Source organism: Atheta coriaria, unplaced genomic scaffold (assembly GCF_025399875.1).
Source record: "Atheta coriaria isolate IRGN ID8LTWV9N9 unplaced genomic scaffold, Caltech_Dcor_3.1 hic_scaffold_16_pilon, whole genome shotgun sequence".
NCBI classification, from domain to species: domain Eukaryota; kingdom Metazoa; phylum Arthropoda; class Insecta; order Coleoptera; family Staphylinidae; genus Dalotia; species Dalotia coriaria.
The window spans coordinates 1,147,248-1,174,419 of NW_027045458.1; the positions used below are offsets into that span (position 1 = coordinate 1,147,248).

General features: G+C 39.5%; 4 protein-coding genes and 1 pseudogene across 5 annotated transcripts in view; 2 read left to right on the forward strand and 3 right to left on the reverse strand.

Annotated features, from left to right (window-relative positions):
• The first annotated feature begins 192 nt into the window (after positions 1 to 192).
• Positions 193 to 1,909, forward strand: LOC135802195 (mismatch repair endonuclease PMS2-like). Its single transcript, XM_065315737.1, is given in 4 exon segments — positions 193 to 330; positions 588 to 747; positions 811 to 1,599; positions 1,602 to 1,909. Coding segments are annotated over 4 exon segments (1,326 nt in total). The 5' UTR covers positions 193 to 261.
• A 40-nt stretch (positions 1,910 to 1,949) lies between these two features.
• Positions 1,950 to 2,959, forward strand: LOC135802331 (mismatch repair endonuclease PMS2-like; annotated as a pseudogene).
• A 503-nt stretch (positions 2,960 to 3,462) lies between these two features.
• On the reverse strand, positions 3,463 to 5,132 carry LOC135802333 (glutamate-rich WD repeat-containing protein 1-like). Its single transcript, XM_065315896.1, has 4 exons — positions 5,046 to 5,132; positions 4,572 to 4,946; positions 4,043 to 4,506; positions 3,463 to 3,987 (listed from the first exon to the last, which is right to left on the reverse strand). The coding sequence occupies exons 2-4, from the start codon at positions 4,825 to 4,827 to the stop codon at positions 3,463 to 3,465; spliced, it is 1,245 nt and encodes a 414-aa protein (XP_065171968.1). The 5' UTR covers positions 4,828 to 4,946; positions 5,046 to 5,132.
• Positions 5,133 to 5,142: 10 nt separating this feature from the next.
• LOC135802262 (protein claret segregational-like) lies at positions 5,143 to 7,608 on the reverse strand. Of its 2 annotated transcripts, XM_065315825.1 has the most exons (3): positions 6,906 to 7,608; positions 6,779 to 6,846; positions 5,143 to 6,484 (listed from the first exon to the last, which is right to left on the reverse strand). In XM_065315825.1, exons 1-3 carry the CDS (start codon positions 7,465 to 7,467, stop codon positions 5,324 to 5,326), a joined length of 1,791 nt encoding a protein of 596 aa, XP_065171897.1. In that variant the 5' UTR covers positions 7,468 to 7,608; the 3' UTR covers positions 5,143 to 5,323. The 2 variants fall into 2 exon arrangements, with proteins under 2 accessions (XP_065171897.1, XP_065171896.1); XM_065315824.1 differs by having other exon boundaries at positions 5,143 to 6,846.
• A 351-nt stretch (positions 7,609 to 7,959) lies between these two features.
• The window catches only part of LOC135802165 (uncharacterized), a 32,305-nt gene continuing 13,092 nt past the window's right edge, over positions 7,960 to 27,172 (reverse strand). Inside the window, exons 3-10 of the mRNA XM_065315696.1 lie at positions 18,888 to 19,685; positions 15,860 to 16,706; positions 14,377 to 14,621; positions 14,046 to 14,177; positions 13,631 to 13,726; positions 10,986 to 11,582; positions 10,722 to 10,908; positions 7,960 to 10,508 (exon numbers count right to left, since the gene is read on the reverse strand). Coding sequence (XP_065171768.1) covers positions 9,847 to 10,508; positions 10,722 to 10,908; positions 10,986 to 11,582; positions 13,631 to 13,726; positions 14,046 to 14,177; positions 14,377 to 14,621; positions 15,860 to 16,706; positions 18,888 to 19,571 — 3,450 coding nt within the window. The 5' untranslated portion in view covers positions 19,572 to 19,685 and the 3' untranslated portion in view covers positions 7,960 to 9,846. The remainder of the gene's footprint in view (positions 10,509 to 10,721; positions 10,909 to 10,985; positions 11,583 to 13,630; positions 13,727 to 14,045; positions 14,178 to 14,376; positions 14,622 to 15,859; positions 16,707 to 18,887; positions 19,686 to 27,172) is intronic.

Consider the following 27,172-nt stretch of genomic DNA (forward strand, 5'->3'; position numbering starts at 1 on the left):
AAAACAATAAATTTTATTTTTACAAATAACGAAAAAGTTTTCACTTCTATTTGCTTTGATTGTTCAATAAAAGATTTAAAGTTAAAGGATAAAACCTCTGAATTGCTTTTTCATTCAACTAATTTAGTTTGTAAGAAATTACTGACTTTGAACAAAGAATTCATTTTTAAAGGAAAGAGAGAGCGCGCAAAACAACAGAGCAAGGCCTGCTTGATCAGCTGATATTCGTTGGTTCGCGCGTTTTTATTTTGGGCTAAAAAGATGTTGTCAAAACAAGATGAAATTAAACCAATTAATAATGAAACAGTACACAGAATATGTTCCGGCCAGGTAAACAACTATTTTCATGTTTTTTTTTGTTGGTTACTTTATAAACAAGAGTAGATTTTCAATTTATTTATTATTTTACATGTAATAAAATAGTGCTTATATGGCATATGCGTTTTTACTTTTTACTATTACATAAAAACCAACAAATATAATATCTAAGATAAAACTATATTAATAAAGTAATATTATTAACTTTAACATTATCCCCAAATTAGATGGAAGCAATTTATGTTGAACTATTTTTTATATGTTAACAGGTTGTTTTAAGTCTTGCAATTGCTGTTAAAGAACTAGTTGAGAATGCAATTGATGCCGGCGCAACAAATATTGAAATACGGGTGAAAAACTACGGCCAAGATTCCATCGAAGTAATTGACAATGGTTCCGGAGTACAGGAGAAAAATTTCGCTGCTTTAAGTAAGTTCATCAACACATTCAAACACAAAAAAATTAAACCTAATTTATCTGTTCTTACTTTAGCATTAAAACACTACACATCAAAAATTCGTGAATTTAACGACTTAGAAAACGTCGCGACACTTGGATTCCGTGGCGAGGCTCTTAGCTCACTCTGTGCTTTAGCAGATCTCACAATAATAACCAGACATGAATCTTTAGAACATGCTACAAAAATATGCTATGACCACAATGGCCATATTATATCACAATCCATCACAGCCCGTTCAGTTGGTACAACTGTTCAGCTTTCCAATCTATTTGCAAGTCTGCCGGTGCGAAGGAAAGAGTTTACGAAAAACTCAAAGAAAGAGTTCAATAAAATGTGCAGCTTATTGTACGCGTATTGTTTAGTATGCACAAATGTTAAATTTACATGCAGTAATCAAGTGTTGAACAATAAGAACATAATACTTACGACACAGGGAAGCGGCTCAGTCAGTGATAATATCGTAAATATATTTGGCGCAAAGCAAATATCACAATTGCTTCAAGTGCCGCTGGTACAACCAGATGAAACAATCGCGAATGATTTTACAATCAAGAAAGTCCCTGACGAATCACCATTTGTGTTTGATTTTCATATTTCCAGTGTCATGCATGGAAGCGGTCGATCTGCAGCTGATAGACAGTTTTATTATATTAATTCACGGCCGTGTGAGCCACAAAAACTTGCTAAACTTGTCAATGAAACCTACAGAAGCTTTAATAACAATCAGTATCCATTTGTTTATTTAAATGTTAAAGTATTAAGTAGTTTGGTGGATGTTAATGTTACGCCTGATAAGAGACAGATTTTCTTGGAACAGGAAAAAGCTTAATGGCGACTGTTAAAATGAGTCTGCTGGAAGCTTTCAAGAATTTTCCATCAACATATAAAGTCCAGAATCTAAATATTTCTGTTGGAATTACACAAGAGGATAATAAAAGAAAGTATGAAGATGACGATAACAATGATAAGAAAGTCAATGTTAAATCATTCTTGGAGATATTTAAAAAGCAAAAGGTTGCAGGACCGAAAGTAGAGATTATTAAATGTCCTGTTACGCCTAAAAGAGTTCAAAAATGTTTAACAGAGTTTAAAATAGTTAAAAACGTGAAGAATTGCCTGAAAAAGAAATAACTGACACACAAATGGAATTCAATTAATGAAAACAGCAGTGATGGTTCATGAGTTCTTTTGAATACTCACAAGTGAGTCAGCTTCTACCCACCTAAAGAAACAGAAGAAAAACCTGCAAAACCAACAAAAGTTGTCTTTGATTCGCCAATAAAACAACCTGCGCAAGCAGAAGAAAACAATTCTGATGTTTTGAATTTCAATTTGACTCCAATCAAAAGCTGTGGAGGAAAGCGAGCTTGCCAATGATAAACAAAAAGAGTTAATGTTAAATTCCGTGCGGATATTGCACCCGCAAAGCAACAAAGATGCTGAACTTGAGTTACAGAAACACTTTTCTAAAGATATGTTCAAGGAAATGAACATTATCGGACAAATTAATTACGGATTTATAATTGCAGCGTTAAATCAAGATTTGTTTATCATTGATCAACATGTATCCGATGAAAAGTACAACTTGAAACAAGCGTGAAAATACCGTTATTGATAAATATTAGTCAAGTAAGTAATAACTAAAAATTTAAGTCATGTGCTGAACCAATTATTTGCAGCCCAAAAACCATTGCAACTCACTGCTGTGGATGAAATAACTCGCTTACAAATGAAAAAGTATTTAACAAGAATGGCTTTTACTTTGAGCACAACGAAAAACGGTGTCTAACTGAACGTGTTAAAATGACGAAGATTCCCAGTGTCGAAAAGCACGATTTTGGGCAAAGATGACGTCGATGAGATATCGCATATGCTAAAAGTAACATTATTGTTTTTTTTAATGCTTCTAAAAATTATCAAAGCTTTTCTTTTTTCGTTTTATATAGAAGGAGCAGATTTAAATTGTCGTCCTTCGAGAATCAGAGGTATGTTTGCATCGCGCGCGTGCAGAAAATCTGTGATGGTCGTAGCAAAAGCTTTGAATAAAAAGCGATGAAAAACTGGTTGATCACATGGGCGACACATTGAACAGCTGTGAATTAGTTCTCGCATGGCTGACCAACGATGCGGCATTTGATTAATATGAATCTCTTTGGAATAATTCATTTTATTACATATTGACAAATTAAGTGATTACGATTGTTTCTTTTATTCCCTTTTATCTAAATGATTTACGTTGATTACTTTTTTATAATTATATATACTTGTTTACTGATTAATTTTTATCAGATTACTTCAATATTCTTTAGTTTACGTTGCGAAGACTGAAAATGGTTATATTCCACCATAAAAATAAAATTAAATCAATCAACATTTCTGCTCTTATTTTGGTACTCAATAAAATTCTACCAACTTTATCAGTATTTCAGTTTCTTCATTATAAATTCCTTTAAGATCCATAGAAACATGATTGACGAAACATTATTAAACGCTAATTGTTCTGAAATGTTAAAACCACTGTGCGCCGTAATTGATAATCACACACCTGGAAGTTGGTGGATGCCAGTGAAGTTCTCTTTAAATCAGTTTGTCCTGATGAATGAACAATAACTGTGCTTGGTACCCTGAACAACAACAACAACAAAACATGAATCACAAAAACAAATATAAATCAGAGAAAATATTCAAAAATAAATAAAAACACTAACCGGTATTTCCGTGGCAGTCTCATTATCCTTCTCAGCCGATAAATCCCACAATGCGATTTGATGATCCGCACCCGCAGAAGCAAACACCGCACCATCAGTAGGATGCCATTCAACGCTTGTCACCGGCGCTGAATGATGTTTAAAGAATGCAACTGGTGTTTTCTGTTGAAAACGACGCAGATCCCATACTTTTAGCACACCGTCGTCACCACCGCTTACGATGAATGGCTCATGCTTGTTCCAGTGAATGACATTCACATCTGAATCGTGAGCGTTATCTGCGGTCAACATGCATGCTTTCTGAGGGGGCGCTCGTGTATCCCAGATTCGTATCGTCTTATCCACTGAACAAGAAGCCATCACGCATCTTTCATTTGGTGACCATTGAATATCCTCCACGGAATCTTTATGACCGATTAGAGGTCGTTGATCTACTGTCCATGTGCCTTCACCAGGGGTCCAGATATGTATATCTTTTTTACAATCTCCTGTTGCCAACATCTGCAAAATAAGTTTAAATTAAAATTTATGAAGTTTAAAATATTTTTTGACTTACTCCTGATTGTGTTTTTGACCAATCCATAGCAAAACCTTCCTTTTGGTGGCCACTAAATGTAAATACAGCTGTTACACTATTTCCTAAATTCTCTTTATTGTATTTCATTAATAATGCATCATTATTGACAACTTCCAATTGTTGATTTAAATTCCATATACTAATTCTGCCCAGTTCACTCCATGAAGCAGCCAGAACAGTGTTATTATATGTAGTGGCTCTAATTCTATTAACACATCCCTGATGCTTGATCAATGCCCCTGCCATTTTGGGCTTCTTTGCTTCATCTTCTTCCTCTTGCTCTGAATCACTGTCATCCTCATCATCATCATCTTCATTATCATTTTTGCTAGTCCTATGTAGATTACTCAATTTCATAACAATCACACTGTTCATGTGTGCTTGTGATGCCTGTGTTCCAGCCACAACATATGCAGTCATAGGAAATGTCTCTCTATTTTCACCTAAAATTAATTTTAAAAAAATTGCATTACTTCTTTGTAAAATTGGTTTATGTGTTTTTTATTACCTAAATTATCTGCGATGATGTCAAAACTTAAACAGGGTGCACCAGTCTGTGCCTGATGCAACATAACATATGCAGATTGATCACACACCAATTCTTCACCTTCTTCGAGTGGTTTTCCAGGCAAGTATACATCACCATCAGTATTTGTTGCTTTTGTTTCACCATCTTCACCTTCTTCTTCCATATCTTCATTGTCGTCTTCATCATCCTCGTCTTGCTCCATTATGTCTTCAAATTCTTCCTGCATTTCCGACATTATTGTATTGCTAAATTAAATTTAAGGAAACAATTGGAAACTGCTTTTAAACTATTCATGCAGTATGCACGCACGTGTATATTGAGGTTAGAATCTATTTGAAACATTGGCGCGGTTGCCTATAGGATAAAACAAAATTTAAATGAAACATGTAACAATTGATTAAAAAATAGCATAAAAGCGATTCTTTTGGATAATATAAGCCAATAAACACTTACATTTAACACAATTTAATAGCCACACACGATCACACATTATATACCGAAATCAAAGACAAAACAAATGATTCACTGATATTAAAATATACACTTGATATAATCACAAAAAAGTACAAAAAGTTGTTTGTTTATTCATCGTAGCTAACAGCATATAAAATACATATGATATATATACATCCAGGTGGATACAAAAGTATTACAGATACAATATAATTAAGAGCCAGTACAAATCTTATAGCCTCTATAAAATTCATAAATCAAAATAATAAAAATATAAACTAGGACCTATTAACATTGCGGTTCCGTTTCGAACCCGTCTTCACCTCCTTTACCTTCGACGCAAAGCGCAATGAGTTCACCGATTCATTGTAACATTCTTCAAGCGGCGAAATATTCACAAACATAAGCGTTTTCGAATTGCCCCCGAGCGAAGATTGTAACAAATACGTCAACTTAGAATTACGGTAAGGGACATGTTTGTCCTTGTTATGCAACGCAAGCATCACTGTACCCAAAGCGGATAGTGATTTATTAATGTTTTTCGTCTCAGTCATCCGCTCCGAGTTTTTCGCCGACTCCGAGCCAGCCAAATCAACCAAATTGAGCGAACCATTGAAGACGTTATGTTCAAAATACCCACGTACGGAGATTTTCGTCACAGCGTGCGATCGTGAACTGTGCAGATTAAAATTCGTAGCGGCGATCGCCCGATTATTATTCGCTTTTATCATCAACTTCTTGACCATCATGGCGGTGGACACAGTCTCAGTGCATAAATTCGTCACCACCGAACCTTTACCTTCATTGTACATAATTTCGTGCGATTTCTTCGAATCGGGATTGAGTAAATCTTTGATTGTTTCATTATAAATCTCCATGAAACTAACTTGCACCTCATATACCCATCCGAGTTGCTCTAACTCAGCGATTTTGGTAAACAGCAAATCAACGGATCGTGGAATCATTCCTAAATTATCTCCACTACCTAACATTGTATATGTTTTGCCTGATCCTGTTTGCCCATAGGCAAATACGCATACATTGTATCCATCCAGAGTACTCTGCACCAACTGTGATAAATCTTCGAAGACTTCCGCTTGTGAGCTCTCAGCAGCAAACACCCGATCAAATGTAAACTCCAACTTGCTTTCGCCTTTATCGCGTCCCATCACAGACTCACGGGATTTTCTCAGTCCGAGAGTATCGTCATCAATGTAATCCATATTGCATGGCATGCGGTCTTCTTCATCCGGTTTAATTGGCCGCACACGGCAAAACACGCGTATGTTGCCTTTGAGATCCTGTACGTCGTTGTGTAATTGTCGCCTGAGTTCTTCATGTTCACGCAGATTTCGTTTAAGGTCTTCTATTGACTGAAGTGCTTCTTTCAGTTGAGTCTTGTGATGTTCATTCTCACGCTCGGTCGCTTGATATTTATCCTGTATGGAAGCAAAGTCGACTTTTAGTTCAGTTTGTTCAGCTTGCAACTTGTTGAATTTCGTTTGAAGCAAGTCATGCATTGATTGTAGTTCTTGAAGGGCATCTTCAACTGATAATTTTTCAGTTTTCAATTGCTCAAGGTCAGAATTCAATGCATTGTGATTTTTTTGTAATTGCTCAAAGTTTTTAATTGATTTGTCTAACTTTGTTTGTAAATCAAGCCCATGCTTTTGTGATACTTCTAATCTACTCTCAGTTTGCCTCAGAGTGTTGATCAATTCGCCAGTACTTACTTTGTACTGCTTTAATTCTTCAAGGAGTTGTTCCTGCTCCTCACATTTGGTTTTAAAGCTAACATTTTCTGCAAAATAAAAATAATAAATTTTACAGTGAAATATTAAATCTAGTAAAATATATTACCATCTTCTAAAATTTCAAGTCTACTCTTTGCTTCTTTGTGTGTAGTGACAAGCACTTTATGCTTATCCTCCAAGGCAGCAAGCCTTCCTTTGAAATCAAACTTTGAGAGTTTGGGTGCTGATGGCACAGCCTTAGTTGTCTCTGCTGTTGCTGCTGCAGGCCGTTTTACAGCAGTCTTTGACGCCGCTGCCAGAGTCGCTGTTCGAGTTAATCCAGTATTCAAACGTGATGTCACATTTGTTGCAGCAACGCGTCCTGCAAGCGGTTTCTTTGCTAGAGTTGAAGTCAAAGCACTGGATTTTATTTTGTTGTGCATAGAAGCTTTGGCAGTTGATACACCAAACGATTTTGAACGTCGGCCTCTTCGTATGGCATGAGATGATGCAAGCACATTGCTTGTGCTAGAGGAAGAAGCTGCTCCTGGTCCTGGTTTGTTGAACGTTACGGTAGGTATTGTAATGTTTGTCGAGTTCTCTTTGAGCACTGGTAGTTTTTTGGCAGTACTTGTTGCACTTCTTATCATAGGAGGTCTTAGTCTGCTCGCAATATTTGTCTTATTCATTTTAGTTAACTACTATGAATTAAACGCAAGCAAATAAAATGCAATATACGGTGTAAAAGAACCAATTATTTATCTTGTGTTTGGTGCGGACGCTGCGAACGTTCCGTTAAAAATGCCAATTTGAACTGAACTATCGTTCTAACGGTCATTTAGAGATCGTTGAAGTTTGAAAATGGAAATGTCTAGTTTGGCAACACTGTTAAAGCACATGAACGAACTTACGTTACTTTATTTAAAGAATGGTTTTAAATGGTTTAACTTCTTAATTTTATGTTATTACATTATTAGTGACTATTATGTATTGTTTAATTTAAAATATCTATTATTTTATATCAAGTTTGTTGTGTTTTTAAATGATTTTACAAATTCTGTAAATACATGCCGCATAAACGCGTGTTGTGTAAGTTGAGTTGCCTATAACAAAATCATGATTTGGGAAAATATTATTTGCCGCCACAAAAAAATGTTTGCAATGCAATAAAACGCAGCAAGTTCAACAGTAAATTAGTTTTTATTCGATTGTAACAACATTTACATAGTATCGATTCATTTATTTATGTATATGTCATGTAATTGATGCGCTTACAACAATGCCGTTTGTGATCAGCCTCTCTACGCGTTGGTTTTGTGTTCAATTGCATTCAATTCCGAATGTTAATCCCCCCCTTGACCGAATCATACGCTGCAAAACGTCCCCATGGTTAGATATGTATATGGCTAACAAATCAACGTGAATCTTGTTCCTATTTAGTTCTTGAAAGTCGAATATTCACCGCTACTCGTTTTTTATCGCTAGTAACATACAAAAATGTGTGAACGTGAACATGAATCATGACTCATGCCGAGAGAGAGTTTTTTTTTCTTTAGTTATAGAGTTAGAGTTAGAGAGATTCATGAAAACTTTTATGCGGCGTTCCATGAAAAAAACGGCAGTGGATTCTGCGAACTTTGACTCCTTCTCGTTTGCGTCTTTAGGGTGCTGCACAAATCGTCTGCTAGCAGTTAACATTCATTGCGGTGTGAATTCGTGTGTACAGAATAAAATTAATATAACAACGTTCAAGCGTACGCACTTTCCAACAAAACGGAATGTTCAAAGTATGTAATAATAATAGTCACAGAATTAAGTTTGTTTCTCCACATGAAGGCAAACACAACAATGGCAACATACACACTCAAGTAATCAGTTTGCTCAGCCGGATTATTATAATTACATTATTGTGATTTGCATCAACACCAGTGCGCTGCTTGATTCGTGCGAGTTTTATTCTTTATGTTTTATTGTAATTGCAATCGGCAAAACAATTGCAAATTGATTGTTGCGATTTGATTTTCTGTGTCGATCAGAGTAAAAGCAGATTTGTCGATTTTTCCTCACGTCATTCATCTTTTTTTAAATATATTCTAAATATATCTTCATATATTCTGTGTTTGTGTTCTTAATACGTAGTTAAAATCTGTAATTACACATTATACAATTACATTTACATTTATTTATATTATCGTTTTGTAATTTCTTCTTCTTCTGCTTTAAAGTTTGCGAATTGAATTGACTTTCGTGTGTGTGTATCATTCTGTTTCGTGTGTTCGAACAAAAGGAAATCAACGACGTCTGCTTTCACGAAATTAAGATTATAAATTACTGGCGCGCGCGTGACATATGTTTGCGAGTGGCAAAAAGTTGAAAAAATTCGTTGAAGATTTGATTGTGTCATTACGTCTCGTTTGTGCAATGTTCCTACATTAATCACTTCATATTTCTCAACCAAACCAAGACAAAAACAAAATCATTTACAATCAGTGCCGTACTTTTCATTCCTAAGTCACATATTCCGAATTTACTTCCTCCGTTACAACTTTTATAAGTTTTCAAACACTACTGGATTACTTTCTCGTCTCATTTTTCAATGTATTGCTAACGTTTTGTTTAAAAATTTATAATTTAAGATTTTTGTTCGTAGTAGTAACTAGTAACCATTCAATTTTTTCAGTGCTTTCGAATTAAAACTATAATAACCTCGATTCAAAAATAATCGCTTCATTACGTTCCCTTCTTTATGCTTTTCACTTGTCGTATTACTCCATTTTTAATATATTTTGAGTAGGAATGTGTATAGTATTTGTAATGGGACTTTTTGTTGGTTCATATGTACAAGTTTTACAATTTAGCGACAAAAATTGTCCTTAACGATGCGAATAAAGCACAAAAATGGCAAAATGACTTAGATGCTAGATAATCGTTCACAAAATCATAGTCCATGTCATGCGTTCCACAAAATCACAGACAAAATCATCCCATCTGGTATTGCATTTGGCTGTCGTTGTCGCACACGCACACATTGTTCATCGAAATCAAAGTACAAACGCGTAACGCCACTGCTACGAAGCGGACGCGTTGTGTCGCTTCTGTGAACCGCCGACGTTGTTCTTCATCCCACGTCCACCACTTCCAGTAGTCGACGTGGACATACCACCGCCTCCGGTGAGTAATTTAGTCTCTTCTGTGGGCGAGGAATCTTCCATTGGCGGTGGTGGTGGGCAAATATACAGCGGTGTATCGCCCGTGCTGTATTTCACCGCTTGACCATGCCGTGATCCTGCTCCTTGAGAGCGACGCGTTGTCTGCGCCTGCGTCGGTGCCTGCGTTTGCATAATATCATCGAGTAAGAAAAGCGGCGATTTCATTGTCATAGTCATCGCTCGCATTCCACTCTCAGCTTGTTGTTGATAGGCGGGTGGCGGAGGTGGCAGACGCGTTACTCTACGATGTGGCGCCACCGTCGCCATGCCACGCACCGCAGGCGGTGAAGACATTCTTTTATGTGGCGAGGATTCTCCACCACTGCCTTGTCCATCAGCGCCACCAGCCGAAGCACCATCGGAGATAAGCCGCTCACTTTCCGGATCTGTCGCACTGCGATACCCGCTACTGTCGGACTTCTTCAGGATGGACTTGGAGCGTCGATTGCTCTCCAGCTGCGGCGAGGCGCGCGAATCGATCGAGTCGACTGACAGCGACGATTTACTGCTGCTATTTTTACCTACAACGTTAGAAAACGTATATAAAACACTCACCATACACGCCCACTTCCTACAAGCTAACATAACCTAATTCACTTCCTTGCGGCAAAATAGATATTAATATATTCTTCGAAATTAGCATTTGTAAGAAAGCAACAGCAAAGATATATGATTACGGCCGTTATTAATGTACGCCATTCTTTTGTTGCAGGCCATAAAAATAGGTTATGTACCTGAACGCGAGCCAATGCTGCTCTGGATGCCAAACAAGTGCTGATTGATAATGCGCGTCGCCGACGCCAGGCCGCGCGTTGGCATAAAGGACGTGCGCTTCTTTTTCGTCGGCTCCTGCGAGAGACTCTCCTGCGAGTCGCGATTCTCCAACGAATCACCGAAACGCGCCTTCAGCCGTCCATGACTCTGCACATACATTACAATAAATAAATAATAATTACCATGAGGAACATAAATAACAAAGAATAATGATTATTTCTGACCTGCTGGAAGCGCGTCCTTCGCTGTCGTTGTGGTAATGGCGATTCGTTGAGACTCACACGGCTCCCTCTATCGAGCGCGGCGAAATCTCGATAATGGTCGTCTAATGGCGACGCAGCCAAGTTCCGCAACGCCGTATCACCGGAAGCGGACTTCTTAACGCCGCCAGCAGGCCGCACCGCCTTCGGGGCATCCGGACTATTCTCACCGCTCTTGTCCAGTGGGTTTACATAGAGATTACTATCAATAGCACAACTCCCATCGGCGATGTCAGATGTCAAATCGCCCTGCGAGAGGAACGGATGCGTTGGGCAACTGGCGAATGTATCCGAACTATCCATACTGCCCATTTCAGCATTATTATTGTTGTTGTTGTTATTACTCGCGTGGTTATTGTTAGCCCCGTTATTGTTATTGTTATTAAGAGCGTGTATACTGTACGGCAGGAGCGGTTTGCGCACGTCCACTTCATCAAAGAATCCAGCTGCGTTCATCAGATCAGCACTGCGCAGCTGTCGCATCTCGAAACACACCGGCTGCCGGAAGTCGCTGGTGCCGGTCGGCATCAATCCTTCAGCGTCGACGAAGTCCTTATACTCCTGCGTGACAAGACAAGAAGACACCAGCCGTGCAGAAACGAATTTCTCGAGCGCAAATTCATTGGTTTTAGATAGTATTAAGTAATATTATCATGCAGGGATTGCGTAAATGTGTTTCGTCAACAAAGAACACTTTATCTCAATTGAATTACACATTGAAATCATAAAAGAACCAACACACAAAGAAAGTCAAACGAGCAAGTAGGTAATGTAGTAAACTGTAATAAATAGTTCTATAAATGGTTAATAGTGGCGTGCGTGCAATGGCGGATTATTCGTGTTTGGGTGGAGCTCGAATTATGAATAATGCCTACTGCCCTAATGCGCTATTCTACAACTATAGAACTGTATACTTGTTGTGCGGCAGTGGCGTGCAGGTCGGTCGAATTTTATTATCACATCATCATGCTGCTTTCGGGGGCCCGCCATTAGATATTCATGAGCGCGCTCGCGATGACACGACGACCGGTTAACTGTTTGCGTCGCTCGTTTGTTTTTGTTATTGCAGGTTATGTCCGAGAAGCAAAACAAATCAACCACAAACGACCAAAAAAACAAACGAAATAAAATGATATTCTCGGGGGTTTGATGGTTAGTGGAGTAGTTGGGTAAGTATTTTGGAGATTTCAAACTCACCTGATGCATATATCGCTAATTGATGTGTATGTTTGTGAATATTGTGATGGAAGAGGAGGCATCTCGATATTTGGCTTGTTTGTTTGTTTGTATAGTTTATTCACGCGGGTATTTAGTGATTGGTCGTGGCCGCCGTGCGCTTGGTCGGCCGCAGGGGTATGCACTCTCCTCGGCAGCGTCCTTTGCATTCCTGCAAATTCGACGCCGCGTTACGCACATGTATCACAACGCAACTCGACTCAGATCTCAGCGCTTCAAGGGTGGCGGAGTAGGCGGTTCATTCATGATTACAGTTTGAATCTTGCACAAAATGGCACAATGAGCGCGCGCTCTCCCGCTGTTTAAGCTGTTTGCGAAAAAGCTCCGCTCGTTAGCTGGCCGGGAGACACTCCACACACAGAAGGAGCGCGAGAGAGCGAGAGATAGAGATACGACAGTTAGATAACTAGCGCACATTTGTTAGACACTTAAAACTTAAAGCCGAGATTAACACAAAACAAACGAGAGTAGAAAAATCATAATCATAATAAACCTAGGACATGTTTTGTTTTTGAAGTTTTTGGTATTAAAAATTAATTTTTAATGATTTTCGCCGACCAGCTTAGAAATTCTGAAATATTATTTGAACATAAAATTAACTTTTTAATTGCACAAAGTGCTATTTAACCATACTTTAACTCAATTACACGCTGAACGTATGCAATTTAACATACACAATTTGCTAAACTGCTTATAATCAATTTTTTTGATATTTATTATTAGCTGATCAGCGAAAACCTCATTGGCAACACTTGCAAAATGCTTAAAAAGTCACTTTCTGCATGTGTTGTCTCCTATACAAGATAAATTTGTTGTTTATTTGTTTATAGAATTGTTTATTAACTTGTATGTGACAAAAAATGTATTCTGGTGTTTGAAACGAAAGAAAAAAAAAACACGTGGAGTTAAAATTTTTGGTCGTTTGGTATAGATAGCGTCTCACAGTCACCGAATTGTCCAATTAATAGCTTACAGCTTACAAAAAACAAGCGCACACACAAGAGAATCATTACTCAATACACATACAGAGCTAGAATATACAAACAACAATTCTAGGAACAACCACAACAAAACACAAGACAAAAATCACACAATCAAAAAGTCAAATCATGCGCATCGTCCAACATGCTCACAAAATATTAATTTGTACATCATAAATTTATATTTGCACACAAATAACAATAATTTAAACAGAAATCGTTAAAAATTTCATAAATTATTATTATTTGCACGTTTAAATCGATTAATTCGATTGATAATGATCATGATAAATGAAAATGAGAATGAAATATGAATTTGAAACGTTGGTAAATTTTCAAAATGGCTGTCGATTGATGGTAATGCCTGATGGATAATAATGTACGAGTAGATACCTTCGAGGTGCAAAAGCAACATTCGAATTCGCTAGGCAACTCGTCAATTTTGTCGACCTTATTATTCTTGTTCGAGTCGGTATTTTTGCTGTCCGCCTAACACAGCCCATCAGAGACAGAGACAGATCCAAAACAGAAAGAAACAGAAATATCGGGTAGCACACTAGTTGCATTCAACCGCCATTCAAAAATAATCAAAAATCAGGACCGAATTTAGGTAATTACCACTTTTAATTACGTGGGTAGATTTAATTTTTCAACAATTAAATAAAAATAAAATATATACAATTTTGGGTTGTTTTGGTGCAATTTTAGGTTATGTTATATAAAAAATTATACGAAACATCAAATCATCCCACTGATGCAATTTTTTCTGTGTTAAAATGTTTAAAATAATTAATTAAAATAAACTCACCCCTGGAGATATGTATCCTTTGGGAGTGGGGGCAGGAGGACTGTTTCGTCCCTGTGCGAGTGGCGCCATTGCACACAACTGCAACTGATGCTCCTCAGGCGGAGCAAGATCCACCAGGCGTTGCTGCAGTTGCTGTTGCTGCAGTTGCTGTTGTTGCAATTGCTGTTGATACAACTGTTGCTGTTGTCGTTGTTGTTGTTGTACGCCTGCTGTTGCTGCTGCTGCTGTTGGAACTGCGCTGCAGCTGGTGCACCTACTGCTCGTGGTCGTCGTGCTGTTGCTGCACCTGCTGCTGCTGCTGGTGCTGATTGAGCGCCTTCTGCGAGCCGACGGGCGACACTGGAACTGGAGGTCCATCATTGATTGGAAGACAGGGTGCTTGGGAAGAGTTGCTACGTCTATGGCGCAACGCTACATCGCTGAACGGCTGATGGGCGTGACCTGATTGCGCGAGTGGGGGCGGCGCCGCCGTCGCCGCGTGCTGCTGCTGGAGGAGTGGCTGCTGGGCGGTCGCCGTCGGCTGATAGTCGCCGCCCTCGCTACCGCTAATCCCGTCCATCCCCGGTATGTTGTGGCCTGGGCGAATCAGAGGAGAAGGACACACGTTTTTCGGTCAGCTAACACCACACTCAATCGATTCACAGAGAGAAGAGAGAAAGAAAGAGAGAGAGAGATGAAAAAATTTCAAAACAAAAACGTGAGAGCGAGTTGGTAAATAAAAATATTGCTACCATGCTACCATCGAAGGTACACGTGATTCTTAATCAATCGTCTAAATAAATAAATAGAAATATATATTCAAAGCGATGAACTTTGCCGAGCAATTTGGTTCAAAATCATAAACAAACCGAAACGTGTGAAGTACGTGTCCAAAGTTCACACATTCCGATAAAAGCTTGCAAACGAAGAGGCGTGGCCAAGCTCAACGACCAGCCACGCCCCTTTTTATTGAAATAAATCGTAATTTCGAGGAATGCCAAGTATGTGATGGTAGAATATTTATATATATAAAATTGTATTTGTGGAAAGTTGACGTGAAACGCAAAGAAGCGGCGAGAAACAAATTAAATATTTAGCACTGTTGTTGGTTTTTTTTTTCGATTTATGTTTTCATTTGTCATCCAGCTCGTATACATGTGGTGTTCATGTACAATATTATTAAAAGTTTTTTTACACATCGATCGTGAGTGAGTTTAGCGTCCATTGATTGCTCGAAACAAACACGACACGAGAACAAACAGAAAAGAGCAAAGTGATAGAAAGTGTGCGTATCTTTGATTTGATTTTTTTTTTTTGGTTTTTGCTATGGCGAGTTTCGGCGATTGTCTTCATTTCCACCGATCAGGGCACTCTTTTCACCTGGGGAAGAAGACAAATCGTCTTAAAACTCTTCCTCTGAGAAAGATGCGGAGAAACGCAAGAAAGATGCAAAGCGAGCAAGAGTGGGCGGCGCTAGCTAAGGGAGGTGGGGTGTTACCTGTTGTGCGGTTCCATTCGCATCGGCACGGAACTAAAGAGCTAAGCTAACGTAATGAGGTGTGTGTGTGTGTGTGGGTGGAATGAGTATACGTGTGTGAGATAGAGTGTGGTCAGCGTAGGCGTGTCGCAGTTGGTGTAGTGGGTGTGGTGGTGGTGGCCTCGCCTGTGGAGAGAGCGATGATAGCGCGCGCGCACACCATTCACGTCACATCGAACACAAACGAACATCGAACGAACGAACAAGCGCAAGGGGCGAGGCGTGTGGACGCGCCATGCGTGTATGTGTGGGTGTTGCCGGCGGTCGACACGCCCCGCGCGCCCCGCCTGCGACGTACCTGTGTCGACGATGACGTCGATGAGGTCCATGCTCTTGGCGAACGCGTCGCGCAGATTGATATGGTGGAAGGAGACGATGCTGCCCTCGCGCTTGGCGCGCTCGAGCGCCTCGCGCCGCTTGAGGGCCTTCTCGCGGCGCATCTGGTTCTTATAGAATTCGGCAAAATTGTTAACGATGATAGGAATGGGCAACGCAATCACCAAGACACCGCAAATACAACATACACTTCCTATGACCTTCCCGAGCGGCGTCGTCGGATAAATGTCACCGTAGCCGACGGTGGTCATCGTGATGCCCGCCCACCAGAAGGTCTCCGGTATACTGATAAACTTCGTATCTTTTTCTTCCTTTTCGGCAAAATAGGCCAGCGAGGAGAAGATGAGCACGCCCATCGCGAGGAAGAGCATCAGCAGGCCGAGCTCCTTGTACGAGTTGCGCAGCGTGAAGCCGAGCGACTGCAGGCCGGTGGAGTGGCGCGCCAGCTTGAGGATACGCAGGATACGCATGATGCGGAACACCTGCACCACGCGGCGCACGTCCTGGAACTGATCGGTGGCGTTCTTATTCGTCTCGAGCAGAAACAGCGAGACGAAGTACGGCAGGATGGCGAGCAGGTCGATGACGTTCAGCCCGCCCTTGAAGAACTTCCACTTGTTGGGCGAGGCGCCGAAGCGCAGGATGTACTCGAGCGAGAACCACGTGATGCACACCACCTCCACCATCGCCAGCTGCGGGTTGTCCATGGGCGCGCCCGCCTCGTCCAACATCTGCATGCTCGGGATCGTGTTGAGCGTGAGCGCGATCGTCGACAGGATTATGAACAAGATGGATATGATGGCGATCACCTGCGACAACAACGACACACTACATCCTCCCGCCATTCCAAATGCCCTCATGTTGCTTGCTCAGTCATCATCTCAGCGCGGGACGGACACGCTACGTGTACTCGTGTGGAACTGCCACTGGGCATCTCAAACGGGACGGATCCGGGCATGGGAGGGGCTACTAATCAACTACTAACTACCTACCAAGAGCACCAAAACACTAGTTACAGACAATGATGCCAACCGTGGGAATTTTTATCCCCAAATTCAAGAACTAGGAAATTTGTGAAAGATATTTGGGGACTAATATTGTTTAGGTTGGCATCACTGGTAGTTATAGGTTATAACGGAACACATTAGTTATAGGCAGTGATACCAACTTTAAAAATTTAGTCCCTAAATGAAGTAACAAGCAACTTCAAGGTTGGCATCACTGGTTATACGGTTTATAACCGCTAACATCACTAGTTATACGCAGTGATGCCAACTTAGGAATTTTAGTTCTGAAACTAATAGATTTTAGGAGAAAGAGGGTCATAATTATTAATTGTTAAATTTAAAACAAAGTTGTTAGTTACAACACGTATAACTCAAGAACGGCTGCACAGATTTTGATGATCTTTAGCTTTTTGGGTTTGTTTCAGCCCAGAATAGCAAAAATTCTAATTTAAAGGGTGTTAAACAAGGAATTTTAACTGGTATAGCAATTCTATCATAGTTATACCTAAATAAATGAATCTTAGATGGCGTTAAAATGCAATATGAGCATTTTTCATTACAAAATTAAAAATATTTAATATTTGGGGACAAAAATCTAATAGGTTGGCACCACTGATTACAGGTTATAACCGGAAACGGACGGATGAGGTGGTGGTGAGGCATTGCGTTCAGCTGGTAACAAAGCGGAAATACACAGCGTTGAATCAAAAACAAAACCAACAAAACACAAAAACAAAACGTGAACATAATGAGTGGAAGAAAAAGAGCTCCGTGTGTTATCAGTGACATCATCTTCGTGTATCGTGTGAACTTTTCAAATACGTTCTCAAAGTGAGACAGAGAATAAGAGCAACAACATCAACACATCAATTAGAGAGTGCGAGTTTCGGTCACATGTCCCGTCCGTTCGTGATCGCACTGGCTATACATATTCATATATATATGTATGTATATAAAATATTCATTAAGATTTCATCTCATCATCATTAGCAACTTAGCAACATTCAGGTATTGAAATAGGAAGCAATGTACAATAGCTCGAACCCCTCGTGCCACTCGCAACCAGTCTACGCTAATCGGCTATCTGCGCGTCCAAATGATATTCAGAACGTAAATTTATAACAAAACGCCACGCCCACGCCGCCCGCGTCACCCCCACCACTTTTTCGGAAAGAGAGTGGGGAGCTGGGCGGGCGCGCAGAGGCATTCTCCCCTCTCCCAAAAAATTCTAAGACATAGCGAACGCAAACCCCATCTATGGTAAGTATGCCAAACCAAGCAAACTGGACTAAGTAAAAGCGCGACGACACATGTAGCGATTAGAAGGCTCGATTATGAATGGCACATCTAAATTTGGCTAAGGAGGTTCGCGATTGCGCGGTCTGGTTATTGCGTTATGCCCATTGCGTCTGCCACCAACATGTACAAAATATGATTATTAGTAAATTATTTTCAGCGATTGGTCAAAGAGACGACATCGAACGATTGAAATCAGAGACACAGCCAAAGAGAGAAACAGAGAGATAGAAGAGAAATATTCAGCAAGCGTCCTTCGGCCGTCGATAGAGCGGATCTAGAACAGTCTTCGCAGGTTTGGTTTAATTCTTGGTTTAAATCATGTTAGCATCACACCACATTCACACGCACACATACGTTGTGATAAACATTTATATAAAAATTATTGTGTTGTTAGTTAAGTAGTAAAAAGATTATTTTTTGGTATTTGTGTATATATATATATATAGCTTTTGTTCTGATTTGGTATTCCATGTCATGCAAAGCTAGCTCGTTTCAAATGATGATTCGGGTCGGAAAATTTTAATCGTGCTCTATTATGTTTCTGTATCTTTTTTCTCGTTTCAGTTACTTACTACTACCCTAGGCTTAAAGAATTTCTATATCGCTATCGACTTGAACACAAATGTATTATAACAAAGGTATAGTATAGGTATAGATAAGTCTGGCCTGTGGCGGGGTACTCACCCGCGCCGTGATGGACGTTGTGGGTTTTTCCAGTGTGTCCCACAGCCATTTTTGGTACTGCGAGCATTTATCCTCGCCGAATTCCTCTTCGTCGCGCTGTCGGAGCGATTCGGCTTCCTTTCGCATTTCCTCGTGTACGTGTTCCTTACGCTGGTGGTACTTGTGCTGGCAGCATGATTCGAGGTACAGCTCATCAACACCCCAATACTCAAGGTCGTCGGAAAACGCCAGCACGCACATCTCGTCGACTAAATGGAGTTTTCCGGTGCGGTAGAAGTTCAGGATGGAGCTGAACGATTTCGGGTGGCGGTCGAAGAAGTACTCGTTGTCGATGAGCGAGTAGTCGTCGCACAACTCGCTGAGCGTCTCGTGCGTGTTGCAGTCGCGCAGGCGCCCGAGACGGGTATGCGGAAGACGGTCGAGCGTGCGCCAGAGGACCTCGTGGCGCACGCCGCCGACGTTAATGCACACGCGCCGATTGACGGCCTTGGAGCGCATGATCATGAACGGCTCCGGTGGCAGCGAGGACATCGAACGCGAGTACGGACGCTGCATCGGCAGCGGAAGCGCGGGCGGCGGTGGCGGCGAGGAGGTCGGGTACATTCCCCCCTCGCCGCCCCCGCCGCCCGCCGCTGAGTCGTCCCACCGCACGGCCAGTCCATCGCCGTCGCGATCGCCCACCATCTGCTGATGCTGCTGCGGGTGGTGCGCGTGCGCGTCGCTGCTAGCCGTGCCGGTAGGTCTCCCAAGCCCTCATCCGCCGCTACCTTCGCCGCCACTTCTTTGTGTCATCCTGATCTGCAACAGTACGGAATCATCACGTCAACATCTGGTTTTACTCAAGTGTTCCAGCAAGTGGCACTCTCTCATCCTTATCAAGTATCTCAACGCACGCTAACTCGACTAACAAAGCAACATTAGCCATAGGCACGAAATGACATCGCATGGGTAGCACTATCGTGTCGCATCACGACAGGAGGTAGGGAGCGATAGGCAATCTCCCTCGCACGGGACACACAACAGACGCGTGGAGAGCAGGAACATTCCGGATGTGCCGGATGCTCCAAGTTGCAACCTCTGATGTTTCAAACACACTCAACACAATTAACTACACTATTAATTCAAACATGTGTTTGTATCATAACCTAAACACACACGTAAAAACTGTTATTTGACAGTTGTGTGTATACTTGATTGCATACGGTATTATGCATAGGTATACAATATTCACCGTTTCCAATTTTCTCGTCTCGATACGTTTTCTCGACTTTCTAGGAAAGTCCAGCGATCGATAAAACGCAAAGGTAATTAATTTTCTATCATGTTGCCGACGTGCGCGCTGCGCGTCGAACGCACACGAAAATCCATATCATCGAACGGAACGTCTCCATTCGTGAAGGCGCAGCACAATGTCGCACACACGCATTCATTATTCAACGCGCGATTAGTAATTCATGTACAGCAACATTGCCATCCTGTCCTGTTTACACACTTCTCAAATTTCATCCGCGTGAAATATTAGCACCCAGCTATTTTTATATTTTACTTCTATGTAAATTACTTAAAAGAAATTCATTTTAAACAAAATTAGAAAAGAAAAAAGTTGGTTATCTAATGTGTGCTATGCATGCACATGTCTCAACGCTGACACGCCGCCATCTTGTACATCGCTAAATCACCCAACACGCAATCAGTTAAAAACTAAGGCTCACATGTTAAAATATGTAAAACAAACCAAGTTGGTGGTGCTTGATGCATCAAACAAACTGTGCTAACATTAATTACTCGCGTTTAACCTCCAAGAGAGACTCAAGATTAATTTCTTTCTTTTGATTCCTGTGTCTTGACTGCAGTCGGTCTGTATATATGTGTGGAGTGGATTATAACGACATGTTTTTTTTTCCTTTTCTCGCTTGGATGGCAGAGGGCCAACCCTGAAGCAGTATTTCGCGTCGTTATTATTCGGCGCCTCTTTGGGTTTTTCTTTCGCATCGTATAACTCATTGCGCGGAGGGTTTTTAGGCGAAAACAAAAACATCATTTATGCGGGGTGGTCACCTGCCAAACGGGTGCCAAGTCCGTTTGCCGATTTCGCCGCGGAGTGCGCCTTCATAAATTCTAACAAACTGCTGGCACCGAACTAAAAAAATACTACGAAGAAAGAATTATGTACGGACGAAAGTTTGCGGAGAATTGACAAAAGGATCACGATTGATTGCGATCTGAATTTACATTTACTATCGCAATGCGGATATGTAAAGATTTAAAATCGTGTTAGTTACAGCATTTATAACTCAGGAACGGGTGATCAGATTTTGATAATCTATAATATGTTGGATACATCTCAACCCCGATTAGAATAACTGTTAAAATATTAAAAATTATAATTTAAAGAGTGTTAAATAAGGGATGAAAGCTGATATAGAGATTCAATCATATTTATGACTAAATAATTAAATCCTAGATGGCGCTTAAGTGCATTATATGCATTTCCCATTGTAATAAAATAAAATTTCGAATCAAAGATGTCCAATTATTTACATTTTTACTTAAAATTACGACGATGAGGTCACGGCCTAAACTTGTTTTAAATAAAAGCTATATTATAAATATTTATGCTAGTTTTACAGGTAAAAGTTGTGTTTGACAGGATAATAGAAGTGCAAAATAGGAAAATGTAATGTGCATGTCGATCGTAAGGTACGATTGGCATAACGTGCACGGCATTTGCTTAATTGCAAACAAAACGGAGTTAATTAAGTTTAACAACTTGCACAAAACAGAAAAAAAGATATTAAACTAATTTATTACCTAATTTTAACGTCAAAAATGGTGCTTTTATTATTTTTGTGCTTAAAACACAATTTTTTAACAACTAATAATAAAAACTAGTTTTTGCCCTCGTTTTTTCTACGTAGATTTTATTTTACTTTAGAAATTAGAAAGAAATTAGAAATGCTAATAATGCACTTTAACGCCATCTCTGATTCAATTATTTAACTATAACTATGTTTATATCTCCATACCAATTTTGATTCCTAATTTAACAACTTTTAAGTCATAATTTTTTATATTTTAATAGATATTCTGCTATGTTGGACAAAGACAAATTCAAAAAATCAATAACAATCAAAATTTGTTCAGCCATTCTTGAGTTATAAATGTTGTAACTAACACGTCTTTGTTTTTTATATATAAGTGTCAAAATTTATAGTTTGACTTTCAAATAACCTCAAAAATATAATTACCGTGTATAAAATATCACTTTACACACTCCACAAGCAATGCACAATTACTGTCACTTAATATTTCTAAATTTTATGAAAAATGATGATTTAAAGATTTACTTTTGTGCGGATGGTAAATAATACCCGCGGCTGTCCATCGCCTGTCGCATTAAGCCTTCGTTTTATACGTTTAACCACTTTGTGCGCTGCCGTTGCGCCGCGGGCGGATACATCCCGGAAACAAATGAAAAGCGCACATCGCGCGCTTTTTGTTATTAGCGTCGCCGTCGCAGTCATAGTCGTCGCGCGTTGTTGCTGTCCGCTTATTCCGGCGCTTAGCAGTCGAGTGCGCTTTCCTATTCATCCCATCCGCCATTGTCTTGCAAAACACTTCAAACCTAACTCAAAAAAAAACGCGCACATTTAAATGCTCCAACATAACCTCAAATGTGTTTTCGCAGTGACGTCATCAATGACGTCAGCGACAAGAGTGGTTTGCGGCGCGCACATAAAAATAGAGTTAATTAAGTAAATTGCTTCGAATTTAACGCTTCGGTACACGAAGCTATGAGGTTCGAGTTACGCCGAAGTCCTTGGAGGACGACGAGAACATAAGGTGCACATCGTTTGCGTTCGTGTGTTGGTTTTAGTTGTGTACAAAACGTAAAACGTAATTAAAATAATTAAAACCGTAATAGTTTACTCAAATAAGAAAAAAAAATTACTCAACAGTTGAATGAACATATTGTTTTCGCAATAGATTCATTCGCGAGTGACACACAACGACGAAAAAAACAGGAGTAGAGTACGCGAAGAGGAAACGATTCCATCTGGGGAGCTGGAGGATTGCGGCGTTCGCCTCCTTTTGTGCGAAAACCTTCAACTCGAGCGATAGAATCCACACGCCGATGGGTTTATAGCCGGATGGCTATGACCGAGGAGCTCAAACCCTCGCGTCGACTCCGACAACGAAAAGGTCAGGGGTCGAGTGCGCGCGTTACGCTACAAGCTGTGCTCTCGTCAGTCGGCCAGGATAAGAAAAGAGAAAATGGTGAAAAGCTTCGATCACGATGCGTGTCTCACTGGTTTAATATTGAAGGCATAGCGGCGGCGGGTTTTTTTTCCCGTTCGCCACGGCTAACGAATACTGAATAATGGCATTAATCAATCATTAAAATGCGAAGGGAAAGTGATACGTCAAGTTGTATTACGAGTAGGACATCAAAGACTCAATTTCAAGCAAAAATTCTGTTGAAAAAGTTATTATTTGAGGTTAGGTAAATTATTTTGTTTGTGTTATGCAACTTTTTGACCACGAATGATTGTCATTAATATAACTCGTTGGTTTTATGCGTTTTGGCTTCGAAAATTGCAAAAATACACGCGCAGCGAGACGAAACGAATTCGAAAATTATGTAGAGCGTGTGTATCGTGTATACGATTCCCACGATTCGTGTCGGTCGCTGCAAAAAACCAGCCAGCAAATACAAATCACCCCGCCATTAGCATTTCGCCCGCTTGGAAATTTCGTATTTCGTTTTTGTTGCGCGCATTATGAATAATATCGCAATTTAATATCGCGATTTGATTTTCTACAAAATTCCCAAGGCGACCTTCCACTGCAAAATGGTTATTAGTTAATTAAAGTCAACAAGAGATACAAATTGCTATAAAATTTGAGATTTTAACGCTAGATGGCGTTTGTAGCCATTTTAGTAGTGCATACATCGTTTCGATGCAATTTGAAGCAATTTAATACCCGCACGAATTTAATACCGTGCGCATCTATCGATTGTGATGGTCGAACATAATCAGAAATAATGAGTTATCACAGCGGTGCCTGCGCGTTTTCCGCGCTGCCGGCCGAATTGCCATTTCCGCTCGAGCGCGTCGATTCCACCGCGCGTGCCAATTAATTAAAGCCGAAAAGGCCAAAAGTACTGTACTACACTTTATATCCACTTGTGCTAATACAACGAACATCAAACATCGATAAATAATATTTTACTTTTTTTTAAGCTGGAAATTTATGTGTTAACATTATATAAATTGAATTATTTGCGATGGAAGTTATGCAGGATGCAGATGTGCCCGAAATGTTTGGGCTGGAGAACCAGCGAGAAAAATGAGGTAAAGGTCGCGGTCAGTCTCTCTGAGCGAAATGTCAAACGAGCACGACGTGCTATCGCGAAATATCATCCAGGGCAAGCACAATATAAATAATACACAAACGACTCGCACGCGGACGGCGATTAATTGTAAGATTGTAAACAATTTGCATATTTGCACTCATGATTAACATCATTAAGTGGAAGTTATTATGAAAAAAACTTATAAAAGTGTCGGATGTCAAAAGTATAATCTAGTTGAAACTATTTTACACCAGATGGCGCTGAAAACAAAGGAAATTGTGTGTTTTTGTGAATGCGTTTATATTTAGATTAAACATTGCTAAAATGAACTAAATCGTATTGATACATTTTGTTTTTGTAGATTATACGTAGCTGCAAGTGCAAAGCTTGATTGACAGCTGACGATATACATGCAAACATGTTGAATCTGTTGAATACGCACGCATCACGTCATGTCAGCCTGTTCAAAGCATGCATGGGAGATTGGGAGGAAAAAATAAATTAAACGTGGAAATCGTAAGTTGGAAATCTAAAAACTAACAGTGTTTTAAATTTTGTTATTAAAATGCTTTGTTTGCCACAAGATGGATTGCTCAGTTTTTAATTAAAATATTAATTTAAAAACAAAGCGACACTTTTCAGAATATGTAAATGCAGTTGAGGAAATTAATTTATATTTTAATTAAATTTAGAAAAAACAAGTTTGGTTTTTGAGCTTAATTTTCATTAAATTTTAAGCTTTTGGTATTGATTTAAAAGGGTTGACTAAAGAATAGAAAAAAGATAATAATTGAAAAAAATTAATTGAAATTTGGTTTTGACAAAGAAAAAAGTGCAAATATTTATAATCATGACATCTATCGTCGAAGAAAGAAGTTTATCATCTATAATCGCGTATTTAAGCAAGAAAACAGAACCTTAGAATTTGGTTTTTATTAAGTTAAGAAAAAGCTTTAGAATACAACAGCCCCACTTAAAAAGCCATTTTTTTTAATCCTGCATGAGGAATTACTTTCCCTTTAATACAGTACGTATGCCAATGCTATGCATTTAGTATATTCTTAAATATTTCACTTTAACCAAAAACAGACTTTTGCATTTTATTCAAAAACTAATAAATAAAATATCACCAAAAATATATATTCAGAGAAAAATTGGTTTTGATGTCTAACACAGTTTAAATTGCTACTAAAGCACTAAGTTTTTAAAATAGAAATAAATTATAAACTCAGAATTTATGAATTTATGAAAATGCCTCAGGGGATGAAAATACACCAAATAGATAACAACTTTTTTTGTAAATGTTACTCATCATTGTACGAGTAAAACATCAGGCAAAGCACCAATAAAAACTTTTCTTTTCTTCGGTTTTATTTGGGTGAGAACATACATTTTCTGCCATTTTGCTGACGCTTACACAATACGCATAATGTTTGTAATTGAAAATCAACATTGAACGACGAAATGCAGATCACGCATTAATTTTTATATTAATCGCTTAGGCTACAGTCAATCAAATGTAGAGTGAAATTTTTCCACGAACAGTTCAATTGCATTTTGCTTAATAAATAAGCCAAGATTAAAAGCAGTTTTAGTTATTAATAATAAATAAAATATATTTCCGGGTATTCCGGGAAACCTTTTCATTCATCAGTCATCATGCCTATTCAATATTTTCATTTCAAAGACTTCTAAGAGAAAGACCCATAAAATACGTTTATTCAATGTGACCAATTAGGAAATTCATGAATTGAGAAATTTCCAGAATCGATTTTTCCATAAAATTAACCGAGCGTTAAAAATTTTCATGACTCATGTAATCCATGTTACCTACATAGGTACAAAAAACGATTGAAAGCTTAGGTTATATCCATACCATTATCATATTCCATTATTATTATTATTATTATTATCAATATATTTTACCTGATGTTCGGAATCGGGCCAACTTGCCGTACATCCTTGATCCTGATCGTCACTGTATTCACTCATATTCCTTTCTTTTCCTTTGTCTTCTACTCTAAATTATACCACCACTACCCTCCTTTCAATATAATCGCACAAAAATCTATAAACTTTTAATTATCCAAACACGATCATTGTTGCATCAATATTATTGAGTTGTCTTTGTTGTAGTTTAGTGTTTCCTTTGTAATATTGAATGTTTTGCAGCCGGCACAGACAGGACAAACACTATCGATGACAAAAAAAGGTCAACGTTCCATTATTACCACTGTCAGCGTTATCATAGTGCGGCGGCGGCGGCAACGGCTTCAACATCGGCGGCGGCGATGAGCGTGTGTGCACCGCGACGCTTATGCATATTTAACGAACTGATATGAGTTTATTGCTTCGTCATTTGGCTCATTCTCTCGTTTTTTCATTGATTTTCCCCTGCACGATACACTATATTACTAATATGTCACACAATGTAGACGATATAGTTTACTAGTTTCACATTTGCGAACACACAATCTACACAATGATTGAAAATCATTAATGCAACATTATTATTATTATGATTATTTTTATTGAAACACGCTTTGTCTCTTTGTTCTCGCAAGCAGATTGTGTCCGCGCACAGAATTGTAATGTTAATACGATTTTTTTTCAGTGTTTTCCGGTCGGGAATTGATGCTATCGTCGATTCAGCTGTTACACTCCACTATCCGCACCCACTTGTAGTTAAACCGCGTGATTATAGCGTTATCCTTATTTTTCGCCGACTTTTCGAAACGAAAGCGTGTTGTGCCGCCCGTCGTGCGTGCCAGCCTACAAGCGTGCGCCCATCGGTCGCTTTCTCCGGCGGCGGCCGGGGCGACCGCGCACGGATACACACGACTCACTCCGAGTCGGCTTCGATCCGGCGCACACAACCACACATACACCGCGCAACAAATATCTACGAGTTTGTTTTGGTGTATTG

Coding starts and splice junctions, on each gene's coding strand:
- LOC135802333 (XM_065315896.1), bottom strand. CDS start 4,827: ATGTCGGAAATGCAGGAAGAATTTGAAGACATAATGGAGCAAGACGAG. Junction 4,507..4,571: donor CATCATCGCAGATAATTTAG/GTAATAAAAAAC, acceptor AATTAATTTTAG/GTGAAAATAGAGAGACATTT. Junction 3,988..4,042: donor GGTCAAAAACACAATCAGGA/GTAAGTCAAAAA, acceptor CTTATTTTGCAG/ATGTTGGCAACAGGAGATTG.
- LOC135802262 (XM_065315824.1), bottom strand. CDS start 7,467: ATGAATAAGACAAATATTGCGAGCAGACTAAGACCTCCTATGATAAGA. Junction 6,847..6,905: donor ACTTGAAATTTTAGAAGATG/GTAATATATTTT, acceptor TTTATTTTGCAG/AAAATGTTAGCTTTAAAACC.